General features: G+C 35.6%; 2 protein-coding genes across 4 annotated transcripts in view; one reads left to right on the plus strand and one right to left on the minus strand.

Annotated features, from left to right (window-relative positions):
• LOC127851466 (perlucin-like protein) overlaps window positions 1–16,448 on the minus strand; it is a 111,028-nt gene extending 94,580 nt beyond the window's left edge. The window contains exons 1-5 of one of the 2 annotated variants that reach the window (XM_052385283.1): window positions 16,307–16,448; window positions 15,646–15,749; window positions 10,522–10,621; window positions 7,871–8,102; window positions 1,706–1,836 (exon numbers count right to left, since the gene is read on the minus strand). In XM_052385283.1, coding sequence (XP_052241243.1) covers window positions 1,800–1,836; window positions 7,871–8,102; window positions 10,522–10,621; window positions 15,646–15,749; window positions 16,307–16,355 — 522 coding nt within the window. In that variant the 5' untranslated portion in view covers window positions 16,356–16,448 and the 3' untranslated portion in view covers window positions 1,706–1,799. Of the gene's footprint in view, window positions 1–1,705; window positions 1,837–7,870; window positions 8,103–10,521; window positions 10,622–15,645; window positions 15,750–16,306 lie in introns of those variants that run through there. The other variant, XM_052385262.1, reaches the window with a different exon arrangement.
• The window catches only part of LOC127851275 (histone-lysine N-methyltransferase, H3 lysine-79 specific-like), a 171,549-nt gene that overhangs the window by 70,811 nt on the left and 77,499 nt on the right, over window positions 1–23,239 (plus strand). The gene's annotated exons all lie outside the window — the stretch shown is intronic.

Raw genomic sequence — 23,239 nt, forward strand, 5'->3', positions numbered from 1 at the left:
AAAAATGACAATCGTATTAACGACGGACGTCATATAATTGGTATGGAATAATGAAAAATGCGTGTCTACGATGGAACATACGTTTAAGATACAAACAAAAATCTTTTTTGGAAATTTATGTAGTTATGTACTGAATGTCACAGAACAAGTGTTTAAAAATTGGAATGCGGTCTACTTGCGAACAAAAATACATCTAGCAGTTACACGATTATCGTTCGACAATGCAAAAAAAGACAAACATGATTTGATTTATATGTAAGTGGATATGTGTTTAATCAGATTCATGTGCATATTCTGCTTTATTATGTTTGTCACTCTTTACAGTTTAATGTAATGGCATGTTAGTGAAATGGGTATTTAAAGGTAAACTTATTAGTAATTTATAACTCTTCGCTTAATACATCGACAACACTTAAGTATATATGTTAAAAGCGTAAATATATCCACAAACTGAAACTAACACGCTTAATTTATTTCCCCGAATCATGTGTTAATGCTTATGTTTGCCCTTTTGTGAATTTACTTTGCCATACCGGGGCTAATGGCTCTATGCACTCCCATGTCAAACACTTAAAATTGAGGCCTGTGAAAATTTCAACTGGCCTGTGAATTTCTTCTCCTGGTAGGCCAGTCTGGCCTTTAAATTGTGACGGTCTTTCGCCATGTCTGCACTTCATTAAATTATTTGAAGACTCGAAATCAAGTCTTAAACGGACAAAGGCTGAATACTGAGGTACGCAGAACGTTTGCGGACCGACTAAGCCCCGGAGGTTAACATGCATGCGAGCAGATTAGATGTGATATAAACTAGTTCTAATGTGATATCGCATGTTTGTTTTAGTTTCAATAGAAAACAAAAAATATGTTAACGAACAAGAAACGCAACGTACGCCATAAGAGTTATTTTGTTTACTTTTAACATATGTAAGTACCACATACCCTACATAACAAAATTTTTCATTATTTTAAGGGAATTGAGTAAAACAACACGTTAAAGACAACATTTATAACGTACTTGAATTGGGTCAGATCGACAACGAGTAGGTCACGCAAGTTGTGTATCGTGTTATTTCTTAAAATTTGACCCAGAATTTTTAAAAAATATTGCAAAATAACTACATTTCCAGAAAGGAAATTCATTTCTGCGTGCAATAAGACCAAGTTTATGGATATCACTGCACAGTAAATTAAGTAATGGTTGTTCAAATCGATGCACCCTGTCGTCGAGTCTTTTCGCGTTAAATACATTTTTATATATATTTGATAGTGATTTTTTTTTAGAGAAGTTGATAGTTCGTTTTAATGTGATTATTTTTCATTCACAATGCTGTTTTTACTAATTAATATCACCAAACGCTTACCACCTATGAACCACACGAGATAATGTCCACTGGCTACGGAAACAACTCATATATTGGCAAGCTAAATAGTTTTGGAAATTAATCTCATTTACGGACCATATAAGTTCATCTACTAAAAGAAAAGCATAATTATCTAATATATATTAAAATGCACTATCAAAGCAAACAGTTCGCAATACGTACATCACTTAATGCGTAAACATCATACATTACAGAGTGTATTAATGTACCTCAGATTTAAAAGAAAAATTATTTAACAGTAAAAAACAAACATTTATTGGTGTTCCATATTTTTAAGTTTTGCCATAGTCATTTCGCACATATTGCAAACAGGTAAAATAAACAATTATTAACATTTATTTATTTTGTATTAGATTTTAATACAATATTGACAATGGAAACTGATTCCGAATTGGCATCGTGATTGGAATGTGGTTTTTACTTTCCGACAACTTCGGCGCCACTGCGCTCAAACCTGTAACACACAACATTTAAAGGGGATGCATAACATATATTATATCTAATTCAAGACGTGTACAATGCTGCATAAACATAACGAAATAAGGCCAAAATTACAGCTGATCAAAAAAGAGCACCGCTTAACGGGTGCCAACGCTCGGCTGCGGGGGCAGTTTTTAATAAATGAAAGCTTGTCAGAATTCTTTTTAAGAGGTCACAGTCACCTTGACCTTTGACCAAGTGACCCAAAATGGGTGTGGCGTGTAGAACTCATCAAAATGCATCTACATATGAAGTTTCAAAGTTGTAGGTGGAAGCACTTTGATATTAGAGCAAAGTGTAAAGGTTTTAGCACGCCGGACGGCGGACGACGAGCTGGCTATGACAATACCTCGGGTTTTCTCCGAAAACAGCCGAGCTAAAAATTATACGAATAAAAAAATAAAAATAAAATCTTCCTGTTTTTAAAGAATACATAATGTTCTGCAGGGAAATTAATGGATAGCATTTAACCATGAAATTAATAACAACATTGTGTTGCCTGTTGTTGACTTTAAATATCACTCTGTTGAAAGAGAATTAATTTCATCATGCTCTTGTTTCCTGTAGCAAATTGAATACATGTTTTGACATTTAAAATAGCTGTTAGAATAAGCTTTGTTTTAGTCCAGTTATTTTTTAGGTTATATAGAGAAAGCAGCTTAAACATGGAAATACTTTTTATAGAAACAATAGGAATAATAGAAAAGAGTTGTTTTAATGCTTTATTTGAAAAGTAAAGTATATTGTGAAATATTTAAATAACTTTAGTGTAATAAAAGTATAATATAGTTGAAAAGTGCAATAGTGTGTGTTTATTATTTATTCCTGGGGCGGATTTAAATAGAACCCTATAGAACACATAATTTATAAACATAGCGCGTTACAATTATCTGTACTGGATTTCAATGGTTGTCAACAATATTATATCTAATGAATACATGAATTGAATCTATAGTGAAGTATCCATTTAAACAAGAGGGCCAAGATGGTCCTAGTTCGCTCACCTGAGAGGAGTCGGTTCATTCAATATTAACCAAATGTCAAACTTGACCTAGATATTGTCCAGACAAACATCCTGGTCAAGTTTCATCATTATTTCATCTGCGAGTCATGATCAATATACCTATGAAGTTTCATGATCCTAGGTGTAAGCATTCTTGAGTTATCATCCAGAAACCATTTTTCTAAGTTGAGTCACCGTGTCCTTGACAGCCATTGTGTGAATACGTTATTTGGCACTGTGACCTTGACCTATGACCTAGTGACCCTATAATCAATAGGGGTCATCTGCGAGTCATGCTCAATATACCTATGAAGTTTCATGAACCTAGGCATAAGCGTTCTTGAATTATCATCCAGAAACCATTTTACTATTTTAGGTCACCTTGACCTTTGACCTAGTAACCTGAAAATCAATAGGGGTCATCTGCGAGTCATGATCATTGTACCTATGAAGTTTCATGATCCTAGGCATAGGCGTTCTTGAGTTATCATCCAGAAACCATTTTACTATTTCAGGTCACCCCGACCTTGACCTTTGACCTAGCGACCTGAAAATCAATAGGGGTCATCTTTGAGTCATGATCAATGTACCTATGAAGTTTCATGATCCTAGGCATAAGCGTTCTTGAGTTATCATCTGGAAACCATTTTACTATTTCGGGTCACCTTGACCTTTGACCTAGTGACCTTAAAATCAATAGGGGTCATCTACGAGTGATGATCAATGTACCTATAAAGTTTCATGATCCTAGGCCTAAGCGTTCTTGAGTAATCATCCGGAAACCATCTAACTATTTTGGGTCATCGTGACCTTGACCTAGTGACCTGAAAATCAATAGGGGTCATCTACGAGTTATGATCAATGTACCTATGAAGTTTCGTGATCCTAGGCCTAAGCGTTCTTGAGTTATCATCCGAAAACCATTTTACTATTTCGGTGACCTTGACCTTTGACCTAGTGACCTGAAAATCAATAGGGGTTATCTGCGAGTCATGATCAATGTAGCTATGAAGTTTCATGATCCTAGGCATAAGCGTGCTTGAGCTATCATCCGGAAACCATTTTACTGCTTTGGACCACCTTGACCTTTGAGCTAGTGATATGAAAATCAATAGGGGTCATCTGCGAGTCATGATCAATGTATCTATGAAGTGTCATGATCCTAGGCATAAGTGTTCTTGAGTTATCATCCGGAAATCTTTCTACTATTTCGGGTCATCGTGACCTTGACCTTTGACCTAGTGACCTAAAAATCAATGGGAGTCATCTGCGAGTCATGATCAATGTACCTATGAAGTTTCATGATACTTGGCATAAGCGCGCTTGAGTTATCATCCAGAAACCATCTGGTGGACGGACGGACCGACATGAGCAAAACAATATACCCCCTCTTCTTCGAAGGGGGGGGGGGCATAATAAGAAAACTGCCCCCCTCCCAGCAGCCATGTTATTTAACTGACCGGAACCATTTTTAAACTCAACTCTCGTATCAAGGAAACAAATGTTCTGAGCAAATTTCATAAAAATTGGGCTAAAAATGTGACTTCTACTGTGTTCACATGTTTTCACTATATACATATAGAGAAAAATGCCCCGCCAACTGGCAGCCATGTTTTTTCACCAATCCCGACCATTTTCAAACTCGCCCGAGATATCAATAAAACCAATGTTTTGACCAACTTTCATGATGATTGGGCAAAAATTGTGACTTCTAGAGTGTTTACAAGATTTCTCTATAGCCAAATAGGGAAAACTAACACTATATACATATAGAGAAAAATGCCCCGCCCACTGGCGACCATGTTTTTTCACCGATCTCAACCGTTTTCGAACTAATCCGAGACATCAATTGAACCAATGTTTTGACCAAATTTCATGATGATTGGGCAAAAAGTGTGACTTCTAGAGTGTTTACAAGGTTTCTCTATAGCCAAATAAGGAAAACTGCCCCGCCCACTGGCGGCCATGTTTTTCAACGGATCGGAACCACTTTTGAACTCAAGCAAGATATCATTAAGACAAACATTTTGACAAAGTAACATGAAGATTGCGCATGAAATGTGACTTCTACAGTGTTTACAATGTTTTTCTTTTTTTGACCTAGTGACCTAGTTTTTGACCGGCACAACCCAGTTTCGAATTCGGCCGAGATTTCATTGGGACAAAGCTTCTGACCAAGTTTCATGAAGATTGGACAAGAAATGTGGCCTCTAGAGTGTTTACGAGCAAATGTTAACGGACGGGCGGACGGACGTACGACGGACAAAGACCGGTCACAAAAGCTCACCTGAGCAATCAGGTGAGCTAAAAATATATCAAACAGTTCAACCAGCTTTTATTACTGACCACTGATATTAACATCTGGCATACAGCACAGTGAGAGGGTCAGTAAACTGAGTGGTAAATAGTTACACACTGCAATGATCAATATCTGGGGTCTAACAAATTCTAGAGCATAACTAAAATAGATTGGAAAATATGACTCAGCAGGTTAAACAATGGAGATAGATACTGCAAAAATGTGTACATCTTGTCTTCATTTCAGCTTTCTCTTAGTTGATGGGCTTACCATAAGTAATAATGACTAAAACAGTTGTTAATTATGAAAATTCTGTGTTATGAAAAATTAAATAAAACAGTTAATGGTACATAATACTGACATAATAACACCAAACTTTACTACACAGGACACAAATGTTCTGACCAAATTTCAAGAAGATTGGGCAACTGAATTAAATAAAACTAGAGTGTTAACAAGATTTTACTATAACCGTATTAGGAAAAATGCCCCGCCCCATTGGAAGCCATGTTTTTCAAGCAAACATAATTATTTTCGAACTCATCCAAATTATCATTGAGAAGAATCTTCTGACCAAATTTCATGAAGATTGGACAATAAATGTGGCCTCTAGAGTGTTAACAATGTTTTGCTAAAGCCATATACAACCAAATAAGAAAATATTCCCCGCCCCTGGTGGCCATGTTTTTAAAGCAACAAAAACCATTTTCGAACTCATCCAAGATATCATTGGGACAAATCTTCAGACCAAGTTTCATGATGATCAGAAAATAAATGTGACCTCTAGAGTGTTAACAAGGTCATACATTTCAATATAATTTAAAATAAAACTTAAGAAGAACATGTGTCGAAAACTGCGAAATAAGCGAGATATTTAATTCTAAAATCGAAAATGTCTGTACAGTCGAATTTGCCAGAATGTATATCATGCATGTACGATGTGAATCTTAATTTAGTTTAATGGTTGTTTTTAAATTCCTGCAGCGATGTCTATTCATTCGACACACGAACACTAACTCCGATCCTAATATAAAGACGAATGCTTCGGTTATTGTAGGAAAATATGTACGAAATATCTTCGTCACCATCAGCTCGGGGCGCTAATTTGTCTTTGCTGCATTTAATGAAATTCGTCTTCAATATCTTGCCTATGTTGTGTTATTGTAACATGTATTTATCAATATATTACAATTTACACATATAACAATCTTATAGTCTCGCTTTAATTGTTTGACAAAAGAATGCCATATTGTACAGAATCATCAAACAATAAAAAACATATTCAAACGTTTGCTATCTTCCAGAATGTAATACTATCATTTATAATTAACTTCACTTAATCTTCTTGTGCACAAAACAAATATTTTAAAACGGGAGACAACTCTGTCAATTCAACATAATTTTTCATTTGCAGTTACTTCCCTTGACATGATAAACTATATAGTGTTCAAAAGCTGTTATTACTATATAAATATAAGGAAAATGACCCCCCCCCCCCCCCCAGCGGCCATGCTTTTTTATCGATCCGAACCATTTTCGAACTCAACGGTCATATCCAAAAAACACATGTTCTGACCAAATTTCATGAACATTGGACCAAAAATGTGACTTCATGAGTGTTCCCATGTTTTCACTATATACATATAGAGAAAACTGCCCCGCCCCCTGGCGGTCATGTTTTTTCACCGATCTGGACCATTTTCGAACTCGTCCAAGAATTCAATAAAACCAATGTTTTGGCCATTTTTCATGATAATCGGTCAAAAATTGTGACTTCTAGAGGTTTACAAGTTTTCTCTATAGCCAAATAAGGAAAACTGCCCCGCCCACTGGCGGCCATGTTTTTCAACACACAGGAACCACATTTGAACTCATTTGGACAAGAAATGTGGCCTCTAGAGTGTTTACGAACAAATGTTTACGGACGGACGACGGACAAAGACCGGTCAGAAAAGCTCACCTGAGCAATCAGGTGAGCTAAAAACAACAACATAATTTGTATTGAATTTTACTCGTGTTAATTAATTTTATTTGGTCAGGCTTTGTAAAAGTAATGTTTATCTAAATAATATTTTAAGTTGGTTTGAAGTGTATTTCATAGTTTTAAATGTATTTTATATTTTCTACGCAATAAATACTAAAGACAAATTACTGAGCAGAATAGATTGATATGAAATCATTTTGTATTACACATTATACAAACTTCACTAAAAACACGTATAAGTCGTCTAACATACGTTCTTTGTATGTATGTATTTGTATGTATTTATTTTGACTTTGCGGTCAAGGATAACCCATGAAAGTGCAAGCACTTATTTCCAATGGGGTCCTTTGGTTTTGCTGAAGAGACAGCAAGCAGAAGAGACAGTATTGGGATACAAGGAATCCGGGTGCGATACCCTAGCTCTTTGCGAATAGATACCTTGGTTCTTTTACGTGCTCAGTGTATAGCACCGATACACGCGAGAATTACCTGGGTTTCATACCAGTACATCTCAAGTTGGGTGGGAAACACTTGAAGCATTTCTGAAATTTCCAGTGCCCCGGCCGGGATTTGAACCGGGGACCTCTGGAATGGTAGACCTTTAGGTGGGTAGAATTATTTCAAATGTGTTTGCTCAAGCCATTAAATGCTATTTTAATATTTTAATTGGAGATCAATTATGGTTTTCTTTAAATATTTGCATAAACGTCTTCAAAACTTACGGGACTTCGCATATAAACCCTTCGTCAAGATTACATGGGGCGTCGTTCCATTTGTACTGCAGATTGTCATACAGCCCCAGACAGTTCTCGTTTGTTCCACCGTTCGGCTCCCCCACGGCCCAGTTTTGAAAGCCGTTTCTCACGTACTCGTTTTTCTTGACCCAGACCCACGTTCCTTCATTGACGAGATCGTATGCACCGATCCAGAAGTCTTTGAGCACACTGCCGGGAGCTTAATTATGGATAATGGGTATAAAACTATCCATTTTCCACATAAGAAGTAAAGTGAAAACGGCTTTTGCAACCAGAATAAAACCAGAACTGCCTGCGAGTAAGTCGCAGTCTGTTCAGGCTTTATGCTGTTTGCTACTCACCAGTAACTACGGGTTGGAAATGAATCCTTTAAAAATTAAATGTAACTTTCAAAAGGACTATAAATGCGTCAAAATACGTATCTAAGTGGTAAATGGTTAAAATACGTATTAAAGTGGTAAAGGGTTAAAATACGTATCTAAGTGGTAAAGATTAAAATACGTATCTAAGTGATAAATGGTTTAGTACCTATCTAAGTGGTAAAGGATTAAATACGTATCTGAGTGGTAAAGGGTTTTATCCCATTTTTATACCGACATTGACGGTATAACACCTTGTGGAATAAACTTGCCTGTCTCCCACCTTGTTTAATATACCTGGCGCGTGCACGGACTACTTTTTACTTTACCACTGAATGATTTTTCATAAGAAATCTCTAGAGTCGAGAAAACTTTAGCTTCAAAATTATACGACCTTCAACCTTTAAATCTAGTCAAAGGACATAATTTTTCGCCATCCGTATAATGAATCAGCTGATTGATGGCGTCATAAAATGACATACTTATTGCGTCATTTTCCAAAATATGTGATATCATCTTCTGGTGTACACGAAACTAGTATGAGATGTCTGGGAATAAAACATTGAAGACGCGATTTGTTCCGCGTACATTTATTCTGGATGTAATTATAATATGAAGTGCATATTCTATGGACTAATCTACTTACCTCGGATGGAACCGGTGAGACGAAGGATTAAGATCTACATGTAGATCTAGCTTATTCGTGTTATTGATGTTCAGAATGTGCGTGCATATTTGGATGTGGAATTGTGTGTGTAGAACATATTGATGGGTGTGTAATTTGGTTCAGTAGTCTATTCGAATTGTTTTGCTTTTGGATGTAAGTAAACGTAAGGGTATTTTCTTTGATGAATAAACTTTGTTTTTGTTATTTTATCAAAGAAAAACTATTCAGTAAGAATAAACCGTTTGCAACAAGTGTTTCAAAAATTAATAGTATTGTGACGGATTATCTTCAATGGGTTGGGTCACACACTACATGAGGTGAAGGTTAGATCTAGGCGCCATCAAAATCTGCAGCGTCCATGAAAAAATAAGGCGAGTATAGTTCTTTTGATAATTTATGTTTAGAACGACTCTGTGTGTAAATCTACATGTACATGTATGTTGAAATCGACATCATTGTTCCAGGAGCAATCGCCGCCATATTGGATTTTGATCATTTTCTTTCGAAAATAAAATGAATAGTATTAAAGTAAAATCTTCTTTTCGCGGTCGTTATGTGTTACAATTCTCATGCTGCGTAAAATTGAATCGAGGCATATGGTGATATTTTTACTCGTTTTACAGTTTGTGCGTGATATTTTAAAGACTATGTTTGCGTACCAGAACAATCTACATTTATATCACTACGCATGGTTATTCGTTAGATTTTAAGCGCTTTTAAAAATGAATTAAAATTATTGTTAAGGTTATTAGATCTATTTATATTAAATGTCACGTTGAAAAAAAATCAAAAGGGGTAAATAGAATACTAGGATTAGCGTTGAATACAGAGAAGTTTATGTTGCTCGGCTCGAACACCGAAAGCGCTCGCCAAGGCTCGCGCTCCCGGCGTTCTAAGCCTCGCAACATAAACTTCTCTGCATTCAACGCAAATCTAGTATTCTCTATAAATACGTTTCTAAGTGGTAAAGGGTTAAATACGTATCTCAGTGGTCAAGTGTTTCGTAAGTATCTAAGTGGTAAAGGGTTTAATACGTTTCTTGGTGGTAAAGAGTTAAAGACGTATCTAAGTGGTAAAGAGTTAAAGACGTATCTTGACGTAAATGGGGGTTGCGATTATACAAACGAACCTTTGCGCTGGTGTTAGTATGTTAGCATGTAAAACGATCAGCTTTAAGGGATGACAGCATAAGTTAAAAATTGGAAATAGCTTCATAAAACAACGTTGGGGGTAAAGTATGTTCATAATTTTGTATGCAGAATGATGTATGATATAAAACTAATGCGCAGTTCAACACGTGTTTATTTTGCGTGAAGATGAATTTTAGTAAACGTTAATGCAAAATCAATTTTACTTGCCATTTAAAGACATGCGTCTGTACGGTATGAAAAATATTATTAGATATATGTATTTTCGAAGAAAGAAATTGTTTTTCCCGATATTGACGTTTTTTGTACATATATATTGATAATAATTATATAGATAATAACAGTCTATTGTGTATTCTGCTTATAAAAAGCTGAAATAATTATATAGAGATTCCTCTTTGATAAAAAAATGCATAGCTACAAGTGAAAATTGTGTAAACGTACGGTATCTGGATTTCAGCTCATTTTCCAGAAACTTTTGCTCTTCCGCTGAATCAACTATGGCGAGCGTTCCTTCGCCGAACCCATACATGCCACAGAATGCCTGCAATGAAATTATGGTAATTTATGTAAACTATTTTGATTTGCATTCTGCACCAAAAAAGTCTATTGTCCGTGTGGTATAAACGCTAGCATAGATAATGTTTTTGTCGTTTTGTTTATACAATACATTTTACTAGATCATCTGTATCGATTCAAATCAAGGGTTGGCGTTGTTTGCATTTATTTTATCCCATTTAAGGTTTTATGTTCATGCATAACACTCATTACTTTTTAACATTACCATAATTGTATGTATTTGCCCTTCTTCACATTGTTAATGGCTTCAATGATAAGCATGTTAATCTCGTAAATGTACGACTTTTCAAAGATCCATACACACTACTCAATACTATTATGCTATATAGAGTGCAGCGTTTTTTTCCCCAAAGAGGAAAGGTATCACAAAGCATTTTAAGCTCTAGGTTTTAACAGAAAAACTACTAGTGATGATATTTTGACAATCATATCATGTCATGTGAAAATTGTGTTATTTCCACTTCAGTAGGAATGTGCCTGTCAATGGAAAAAATATCTTTTATTGAAAGGCATAATCACTGAGGTTGCATAAAAAATATTAATAATTTTGTTTAATCCCTTAAGAGTCTCACAAGCCCTGTAATGTTTTATGCGAGTTAAATTAACAACTTAAAAAAACAAAACAAAAACAACAACAATGGAACTTAGACTTGTTTGAAGTCTTTCAACAATAGACAGTGAGAATAGCCACACATAACCAAAATGAGTTTTTAGAATGGAATGCTTTAACAACTATTTTCAAAGGTTAGTCTTATATTTTGTTTTGATGTGTTTTTTTAAATCATCAAATAAGATATTTTAAAAGATCATCTGCCATAAAATGCTAATTAATATGTTGTAAATAAGTAAAGGAATTTTTATGTTACACACAGGTCTCATTATTTTTAATTTTATGTAAACTTTTATTTGTTTACATCCGTATCCGAATAGTTTCTGTCCGGACTTGACACTTTAAAACTATACTTAGATCTTAAGTAATATGAGCATTTAACTCAATACGGTTACGTTTTTTTTAAATGTCAACAAAAACTAGTGTTGAGAAAGTTTAATGATGTAAGGAAGAATGGTCTTTACGATGGAATTATTTCACGCGAAAAATCGATCACTCGTCGCGGTCATGTAATCCAGGTCACATAACCCCAATCCGGAACTCTTGTTTGCAGTCAGTTTGATACTAAGCACACATTGTTCAGTGCATGCTGCATAGGATTTGTAAAATACATTGCAAATGGAATGTTTTGGTATCAATTTAAAGGTATATTTGTAAGCAATAAGATAAAAAGCCACTTTTGTGCTCTACTTTTTCTGTTGATGGTTCCCGGCTTTGAAAGTAGGTCATACTATTTGAGCCCAAAATGGTCGCCTCCACATCTGTCAAAACTGGTGTGCCTATTCTAAGGTAAATATTTTGAGTTACAACACATAGCATTTGATGACATGCATTTTTTTCAAAAGATTATGCATTTATCTTTCCAATGATGTATGATGATATAGTGCTGTCATGGTAAAAATTGATATCGAACTTCAACCATTTTATATATAGTATACAGGTTACAATATACTAAATCATTTTGGTGTTCAATGCTATACCCTCTAAAAAATGGAACGTCATTTATTTGAAGACACAATTCTCTGTATGTGCACTTGCCATGACTTTATTTTTGAATATTTCTGTGTGCATGTGGTAGGGAAAACATTGTTGTATACTACAAATTCAGTGTTTTGCTTATAGGTTGGAGACTACATGAGATTTTGACAGATGGCGGGAAACCCTCATCAACTGGAGATCAGCCGGTAAAAAGGTGGCCTTAAAACAGTGACCGTTGATTCGCGTCGAGTTCTTTCTTACATACTGCATGACCTATCTTTTTTATTGTTTAAATCCATTCGGCTTGGCATGCTCTTTAAGAAAAGGTATGGGTATGGGGGTGTCTACGCGCAAAAGTTTGACTTTATTTTTCGTTGAAGGTGTTGATTTTACATTGAATTTGTTAAGGAAATCTTTTGGTATATTGTAACCTACAAGGAAATTAATTGCGCATGCGCAACCATCCAGTCACATTTTACACAACGGTTAGAGTGGCGCCCCTTTGAAAAGTTTTGTTTACTTTCTCAGGCTTCCTTAAAACGCCGGTCTTGTCCGGCAAAATTTTGTACGGTTCGGCGAAGTTTCTAATATCGCCGGTCCTTGTGAAAGGCCAAAAAAATATGACTAAATACCGAAAAGTCTAACACTTGCGAAAAGAAAGAAAACACCACTCTTTTCGTGATTTTCGAGCCTTTTTGTCATTAAGAACACTAAAGCGTCACTAGTTTTTAAAGAGTGCTCTCCCTTTGTTTTTGTTTGAAAACGTCAAAGACCTATATATAATGTTATCTAGGTCTTTGAAAACGTCAATTTTATCGATATATAACCATCTATCCAATTACAAATGTTGTAACAAACAATACACATGCAAACAAATGTCGTTGCTAAATTTCTCCCATCCACATCGTCAGCTTCTGTGGTGAATCGGAACCAAGTATTGTCGAGTCTGTGCCTGAGAATGCAACCTTGCAGCTGTCTCATTTTACCAGTCCATGGACAATGACTTTGCAAAACTGTGTGAGGAAGACTCTGATTGTGATTCCGATGATGGTCTTGACTTTCAGGATGATCGTGAAACACCAATCGTGTTATGTTATTCTGTTATGAGTCTGACAATAATTTAAAGCTGTTGTCCATCATACACTGTAATCACTAGAACACGCAAGCTGTAGCATACTAGTAGTTTGTTAAGTAAATTTATTAATAAAAATCACATTGATCGGCTCATGTTGAATCGGCTTTCTTTTAACAAGTTGGCAATAATAATTGTCGGTTAATTATAGGTGTTAGCCTTTGATCGGCGTATACTACGTTTTGCCGTGTAGTCAAAATAATGTAGGAGCGACTGTCCGGGTTGGCAAAATAATGTAGGAGCGACTGTACGCCCTGTCAAAACATCGTAGGAGCGACTATCCGCCCTGTCAAAACATCGTAGGAGCGACTGTCCGCCCTGTCAAATTTAGCGTCGGAGCGACTGTCCGTAGGAGCGATTTTCTGGATTCGTTTTATTTTATTGAGTGTACTAATACACAGGCTGCACATTGCAATAAATATGAGTTAAACTACTTAATTCTTCAGTTATAAACTCATGTTGTTCGGTCTGGTGAAGTTTAGTCCGGACAGGCTAACTTTTCCATCAGCCTGTCCGGTTGACAGGCACCTTTTTGAACTTTTCAGGAAGCCTGCTTTCTTCGCAACGATGCCCGGCGAAAATAAATGACCAAAAATAATTTTAAAAGATATTTCCAGCGAAAATAAAAGGCACTGGCAATTGGGAACGGCACATAGGATCGTAAGAAACGGTAGATATGGAGATTTGGAAAGGTCCAGTGCTAAAATTGGGAACCTCCGGTAGGCTTTGGGAAAGGTACCGTTCCCCGGTACTAGTTAAAGAAAGAAAAAAACACTGTTTAAGAGAAACTTCCACCAACAAAAAGTGCCATACGGAAAAAGACCCTAAAACAAGTAACATGTAAAAACGTTAAAATACAAACATTCTGCAACTTTTTAGCATTCTAAAACTCGTTTCACGATGTAATCTTGTTTCGTTTTACGGAGGATTTCGAGTCAGGATCAGATTCATCCTGTTTGCTTTAATGTATGCAGGCTATCCCAGAAATCTGCAGCTTCCGTCATCAAGTTCTGAAATTCAACTGCGTTTACAAACCGCTTGTGGACCAAATGTCTTCGTATATATAGTAAGTAAATACGTTCGGACTTTGATATGTTCATACTTGAATATTTATTTAAGTGTCTGACTTTTTTATGAACCTACAACCAGACATCATTGACAGTTTCCATCAGAATTAAATTGGAATGTTCGAATTGTCCATCAGAATTTCAGTTTTGGAATTGTAAACAAACATTTCGGATATTATTTTTGGAATGTTGTATATTGCTTTAGATATGTGAAATCATGTTTTGGCGGTGGTTGCTATCTATATTGATTAGATTTTTCCAATAAGTTTGTTAGCGTCAACGTAAATTACATGTATTAATTTATTAGTGATTATTCATTAGAACTACGTAATGCTTGCGAAAATGCCCAAAGCCGATCTCGCGTTTGCTCGTAAATGTTCGGATAGCGCGGAAAATTCAAATGGAATATATTGTTCAAAAAAATAAAAGCAATCATTTTGTATCTCGTGAAATCAATGTTATCAAATCTTTGCTTTAAGGAACACTTATTCTTATGGGTAAACTTAATTCTACGAAGTATTCGTTGATTTTGAGATAAATATAATAATAATAGTGAACAAAATGTATTGGATTTATGCTTAAAACTTGCAAAAGTAACAGCTCTAGGCTTCCAACATTACGGCTTTTTCTGGTAATTACATGACTAGGATCTAATTATTTAACTTGATTATATTTAAACACAATCTTATGTTTGTACGATTTTTACTATTTAGTAGAAGATTTTTACTATTTAGTAGTTCGATGCAAATCATAGCGCGATTAATGTCACTTTGTTTTTATCCCACTCCATCGTGCCTCAGAAAGTTACACTAATCGCGCTATGATTTGCATCGAACAACTAAATAGTAAAAATCGTATTAAAGTATATATTCTTTTTATTGCTTATTTCTCATTGATTATAATATTCAAGAGTATATAATTTTATACTTAAATAATTTGTGAAATGCCCCTGTTTAGGTTGTGAGGTTTGGGGCTCCAAACGGTTGAAACCCCAATGCTTTGCATTGATCATTCCAATGCGCCCCAGATATTTAGTAATGTTAATCGTATTTTTCGTTGAATTATGAAATGTGTCTCGTGTGTTTGTCTGGGTCAAATTTTAAGAAAAAAGTTGGTCACTTGATACAAAAAAGGTCCATCTATTTTTTTTATAATAAAATTTCTCTTCTGCTGATGAAACTGGAGTTTGTTTATATACTTACCATGGCATCCCACCAGGACATTACCGGCGTTGCAAAGAAATGATAGCACGAGTCACCGTGTTGAAAGAAGTCTATAGGACATCCAACATTCCCTTGGCTGAAAGCTGGCGAGATAGGACGACACAATTTACAAATAAATTAATAAAAGTTTGTTTTTTGTAATTTATCCGTTTCAAAAACGGATTGGGAATGTAAATGCAATAAGAATAATAACGACTGCGTTTTTATATCACAATACGATACAATGCATTGAACTATTTTAACGCATCTTGCGGACTAATTATATAGCCGTGCTCTGTGAAAAAGGGTTTAATGTATGTGCGTAAAGTGTAATCCCAGATTAGCCTGTGCAGTCCGCACTTATCAGGGACGACACTTTCCGCCTAAACTAGACTTTTGCTAAGAAGAGACTATCTCTGAAAATAATGTATCATAAAAGCGGAAAGTGTCGTCCCTGATTAGCCTGTGCTGACTGCACAGGCTAATCTGGAATGACACTTTGCGCACATGCATTAAATCCTCTTTTCACAGAGAACGGCACATATATTGTTCCGTGTTTACTGTCAGCTACACCTAAAAAACGTGTAAAGTGTTCAATTAGTTTTTAACTAATGTAGGAATCACTATAATTATTATTAAGAAATGCCATAAATACATATACCTAGCCCACACGTCGCAAAAAGTACCAATACATGCGTCAATAGTCCCATGCTGTGCTTCACAATGAAGAAATGATTGAGTTCCCCTTATCTGGTTCTATATTCATCTTAATCGCGAAGGCGAACTACTAACACAATTCTTTAAAAAGCGATAAGAATGCACGATCTTTGAAGAAAAAAAATTATGTCATGAATCTGTTTATTTATTCAGTCATTTTACTGTGTTGTTATGTATAGTTGTATTTTAGCCTAGTTTACCCAAAACAACACATTTTATCGCTTTCGGGTGACATATTCCACAAAGTGTAGTAAAGGATAATTTCATTTTAGACACTGTTTGATAAATGTATCAATTTTGCACTCTCAGTCAATCTACACTGAACACCTGATTAACACAGTGTGGGTGAAATTGGCATGCTTAATAAATTATTCAAGTTGAGACAACATAAAAAATGAGTTATGATGTTTTGACCAATAATTTCAATATGTGATCTGGTAAATTTTATTTTAATCAAGCTGTACACGCATTTGTGTGCATATTCATGTTTTTATTCTATATGTGTATTATTAGGTTCGGTCTTTTGTGTACTGTACTTGATTTAACATTGGCATAATTGGATACAACTTACTAACCTGATTGAGATTGACAGTCGATGGAGGAGTACACACTATTCGAGCTCAATCGTGTATGGATTTAAAGTGTTTCCCAATGAGGTATTCTCTAAATTTTGGATATACAGTTGAAACTTATATTGAGCTTTTGATGCCTGCCAAAAACATAACTCTGAACAATACTGGTAGCAGAAAATCTAAGTAGAAAACAATTTCACCATTATTAGAAGAAAGCGCAAGGAAACCGCGCAGAGCGCTTATTGTTGAAAACGACCACGTCGATAAGATAAGTAAAAAAAATACACAAGTGGACATTGTGGACATTGGTCAGTACAACCCATCTCAATTAATTATAACGGACTTTTGCGGACATTGACCATATATGGCATACTCGCAACCCTACCCTGGACACGGTCAGAGCCCCGCACCCCCACATTCCTCGTTCGGGTTTGGGCCCGTGATGCAACAACCATGGGCTACTGAACTCTTGTCCGAAAGTGTATCAAAGACAAAATGAAGTCGATAGATCGTATTGAACAGACCTTTAATTCAATCGCCGCGAAAGTATCGGGTCTGGAAACGAAAATGAAAGACATAGACTGTCGAGTGCAACACACTGAGACAATTTATGGGCTCAACACTTGATGAGAATTCCGAGGGTCTCTCAAACATAACCTCAAAGATTAAGCAGATTAATAAGTCGTGCAGATTAAGAAGTAACAGTATCGCGCCATACATGGCCCTAGAGGCAATTTAAAAGAAGACAGATGAAAAACTTCACGATCTTGAGACAAAGTCCATGCTCAACAATATTGTCGTCTATGGCGTGCCGGAATTAAGCTCCTCAGCTGGAATTGATAACTGTACATAAGTCGTTGCAGACGTCATTCAAACACCGCTAGAGTTACGAGACAAAATATAGCTTGATTTTGCATATTGCCCAGCCACATGGGGAAGCGTCAATATAAACCGACCACGCCCGATCATCGTCAATTTTCACTATAGCAAGGATCGCGATTGAATCCGCGCGGCATCGATCAAATAAGCTACAAAGAACCGATTAAAAGACAAACAAATCAGCATAGGCGTGCAGCTTCCAAATGAGATGAGAGATGCCCGCAAAACGCAATACGATGTTATGCGACGCGCAAAGGAACATGGAAAAAAGTGCTTAATTCAACGGATCGACACTCTTAATTAATGGGAGTCCGTGCAAGGCCACCATGGACTATCAGTAGGGGCATCAAACGGAGCATTCGATCCGCATAGCATCATGATTCGTTCAAATACCTAGGCATAAACTTGTTCAAAAATGGTTACTTTCACAGATTTCACAATATGCATCATTTCATTAAGTAAATTATTTCAGATATTTGTTACAATTGATTTAAAAATCCAGCAAAGAATAAAAAAGGTTGACTTCCGTGTTACTCCAATCCTAAATTTCTGCTCTGAAATATGGGGTTTTCATCACGCAAAATACTTTGAGTAAATGCACGCTAAATTTTTTAGATCACTTCTTGGAGTTTAAACCCCCACAAAATCATCCACACTGTACGGAAAACTCGGTATTGATAAAAGGCGAATTAAAGATAATAATCACTAAACCTTGCATCGACGTAAATTCATCATCTAAATTAAAAACATATTCTCTTGTTAAAGAAGAACTCTAATAAGAGCCATATTTGCAAAAAAAAACTTATATAATATTGCCAAATTTATATATTAAGCCTAGAAATTAAGAATATACACTGACTAATTATAAAGAAACTCTTTATATACTTTTCACTAGTATAAATCAACCTCAGCATTCATTTACGAATACTATATGTACATTTTTCATAATAGTTAGCAATGTGATGCTTCATACTTTGTATGTTCTGTTGACTTTTACTGCTCCATGTCGATATTATTTATTGTGCTTTGATATTGTATAATGTTTATGCAATACATTTCGACTTGATGATTATAAGCCGTGCGATACAATATTACTCCCCTTAGTCTTTATCGTATAGGTCTAGTTCTGTACGTTTAAATTGATTGTTATTACTTCGATTTGATTTCTGTCGTTTGAGTTAGCTAAATCATCAAACAATACACGTTACAGTTGTGAAATGAACATTCTCACGCTGCTAATGCGATACTTCGATAACAGATGGCACTTCGATAACAGAACTAACATGTTACATGTTGTAACATTAATGGACATATTGATCTTTTATTTGGAATAGTTGGCACGTTCTTGATTTATTTCCAAGTATTTTTATTTTGTTGTAATACGTACTGATAATCTAAATCATGATGATCATCGATGGAATTTTATCATTTTTTGTATAAAATCCACCGTTTTTCCACGAACTTCTTTCTTCGCAATTTGAAGTACTATACCATTCATCGACCAAATAATGTTTCGTGTCTGAAAACCAAATGAACAGAACATAAATGCAAAAAAAATTCTCCGCCCGCGCGTGGCTTTTGTTGTTCTCTGTTATCGAAGTTCCATCTGTTATTAAAGTATCCGAATACCCGGCGTGATTCTGTAAAGAGATATATTAAAATTACCAACACGAATGACACTGTCCTCCATTTATCACTTTATGTTACAAATGTGTATTGTCACAGTATATATGTAACTGTCTGCAATATTCTTAGTTCAGTATTTGCATGCAGTCTTGAGTCTTGTGTCCGGCACTAAACACACTTAAGATCTAAATCACCTATTTTAATAATTTTCTTCTTTTTCTTACCCAACATTTCCCACTAATCACAGACAGTCGCTAAATGTTTTGCACATTTATATTTATTGCCTTTAAAAGCACTAAAATTGTGGAGCCTCCGGGGGGCTTCGCCCCCCCCCCCCCCCCCCCCCCCCCCCCCACCCCCTGGACCCATAGCTTTGTAAGCGATACGCACTTACGCACGTGCGTTACATTATTCAGAAAAATTAAAATGTAAACATGGCCAAAAAAGACTTAACTGTAGGTGGATGGTCCACGGCCGTCCACAAGCTCAAATGACCATATATGGAGAAAAAGGCGGGACCAAACCAAATAGGCTTGCAATGCGCATGCCCAAGCAAAACCGATTGTAAGCCATCTTGAATTGTTAGCGTGAAAAGAAATTATACTACATTTATTGGATATTTTAATATGATGAATATTCTAGGTAGAGAATATGGATAGTATTATCATTATTAGTATTACGTCAACATTAACTCAACAATTGTATTGCTGACATGAAGAAAAAGCTATTTCGAGGTTGTTTTGACCATTGATTGCTAAGTAGGTCAAACTCAAAGTTTTAACTTTTATTGATATTTTATTTAGTTAAGGAATCTTCGAGTAATAGTTAAAAAAAATCTTTCGCATTCTAATTCTATAGCTAAATCATGTGTTGTTGCTATATTATAAACTTTCGTGCATGAGCCATTTAAATCCGTTTGCATTACTTTTTAGTTGTTTCCCCTGGAAAATTCTCTTCTTGCTAGCCTTCGCCGAGTTATTCAACAACATCGCTATATTGCTGATTTTTGCTGTTGTTTTTTGGTTAAAGCTGCATGCTTTTGTTGGATAATGTTTAATTTATCATTCACGTTTTACATATGATTCTGTTTAAAACCATATTTAATCTATGTTTTGGTGTATTTCGCGCATGCTTAACTTGCCTGATTTCGGACGTAATTTACTTTCGGATACATGCTCCTCTTGTGTTTTTTTTCGATGTTTTCTTATGTATGCAGATTAAAAAAACAGCTCATGCTTAAATGTGTTATTGAGCAAGTGACTTCTTTATACTATGGCAGGAATAAAAAAAACTGTTATAAAATTATAAAGGAAGTTTAGTTACATGTATAAACTCACAGTCACAAGTGTGTAAGTATTACTGTTACATTTATTTATATTTACTAAAAGTAAATATATGCTCACATATCAGTAAGTATTGTACAGCCCTAAATTATATTTAATACACCCATCTAGGCAGTTAATTCATATATGTGCTGGCTTTAATTTACATTCATGTTATTATCACCCTGCAATAGGCGGAGGGATATTGTTTTGGCCTTGTCCGCCCGTCTTTCCGTCCATCCGGCACTTTTGTGTTGGGAGCCATATCTTGGAAGTGCTTTGGTGGATTTCATTGAAACTTGGTATGAGTATATGTATAGATAAGAGGATGATGCATGCCAAATGGCATTGTACACTATCTGTTAATAACGGAGTTATGGCCCTTCGAACCTAAAAAAATGCTTTTTTACCTGAGTGTCAAATATAACACTTTTGTGTCCAGAAGCTAATTAGCGGGGGATATCAATTCAATGAATTTGCTTGTTATTAATTGAAGGGAAATAAACCTGTTATTTTGTCTGTCATTATGGTGTTTAAAGTCACATTTAATGGCATCCAACCTACTTTATTTCAAATACAGTAACACCTGGCGCCATGACCTGGATGCAGATTCTAAGCAGATGGGCCAAAATGGGGGCAGCTAGAGAGACTCGCCTGGAACTGACAAGCCTGGAGGGAGCTGGTTGACTGTTGGCGAGATGGGACAACAGACGAAGAATAAACGAACCTACTTGATTTGATAAACATTTTTGTAAGTCATTCAAGAATCGAGCAAACTTTTTGTTTCCAATAAGCAGTCCTGTATATATCCGAAATAAAATAAAATGTTTCACTCAGGTTCCTTGATACTCATCTTGGTATTTAAGGGACCTTATAACAGATTATGGCATGTATTGAAGTTTGTCATTAAATGCGTTATATTTATAAATGTAAACATTAAATCTAAAAAGCTCAATTAAAAAACAAGAACAAATTAAAAGAAAAAGTAATCATCTGGGCTCGAACCACTGACCTCTGGAGTAAAAGTCTAACGCTAAGACGGCCATCCATGCTCATACAATATTTTATACTTTTAGTTTCTATAAGCAAAGCTCATAGTGTCACAAAAAACGACAACAGAACTCCAAATTATTCAATTGTTTTGCTTTGCAACGATTTATCATTTTCAGGTTGTTAATGTTAAGTATAACTGTTTTCTCACAAATATCATAACTGCAACAAAAATGTGCAAGTCTGAAACAATTTTTATGCCCCCTTTCAAAGAAAAGGGGGCATATAGTTATCAGACTGTCCGTCTGTCGGTCCGTATTTCTGTCACACTTTGCGTTTAGGTTTCGAAAAATGCTCATAACTAATATTTCCCTTGAGATATAACCTTCATATTTGGTATGCATGTGCATATGGACAAAGCCTTTCCATACGAACACAAATTTTTACCCCTGTGACCTTGACCTTGAACTTAAGGTCCGTGTTTAGGTTTCAATATCTGCGTTTAGGTTTTGAAAAATGCTCATAACTTCTATGTCCCTTGAGATATAACCTTCATATTTGGTATGCATGTGTATATGGACAAGGCCTTTCCATACGCACAAAAATTGTTACCCCTGTGACCTTGAACTTAGGGTCCGCGTTTAGGTTTCGAAATCTGCGTTTAGGTTTTGAAAAATGCTCATAACTTCTATGTCCCTTGAGATATAACCTTCATATTTGGTATGCATGTGTATATGAACAAGGCCTTTCCATACGCACAAAAAATGTTACCCCTGTGACCTTGACCTTGAAGTTAGGGTCCGCGTTTAGGTTTCGAAATCTGCGTTTAGATATTGAAAAATGCTCATAACTTCTATGTCCCTTGAGATATAACATTCATATTTGGTATGCATGTGTATATGGACAAGGCCTTTCCATACGCACACAAATTTTGACTCCTGTGACCTTGAACTTAGGGTCCGCGTTTAGGTTTCGAAATCTGTGTTTAGGTTTCGGAAAAGCTCATAACTTCTATCAAGCATTTATAGGGGGCATAAGTCATCCTATGGTGACAGCTCTTGTTTTATTTTGTCAATTTACCAAAAAATGCAAAGGCCCCTTAAAATACATGAAGTAATGTTTACAGTTGTCCATAACCACATATTGAAAAATAATGTGCAATCTCTATCTATTGGCATACAAACAAAGCCAATCTGTTGGATTATTACTCATGGCAAGCAATATGATCTTAGGTATACCTTCTATAATCAGGTGTTTGCACTTTAATCACATTAAAATTTGAAAAACTATAGAAGTACAAAAAGGTCAGAATGATAACAAACAGGTTTGTAATGGACATCATCTTGCAATTGCTATTTATGTGAGTGGGATGGTACACAAATTCTGAATTTGTTATATGTAGGACATTTAGTAACTTAGCAACCCATGCATGTTGCAAGGGTGTTAATTGTCCGGATTATTTGGAAATCCCGATTTGAGCCATTCAGG

Source organism: Dreissena polymorpha, chromosome 1 (assembly GCF_020536995.1).
Source record: "Dreissena polymorpha isolate Duluth1 chromosome 1, UMN_Dpol_1.0, whole genome shotgun sequence".
NCBI lineage: Eukaryota > Metazoa > Mollusca > Bivalvia > Myida > Dreissenidae > Dreissena > Dreissena polymorpha.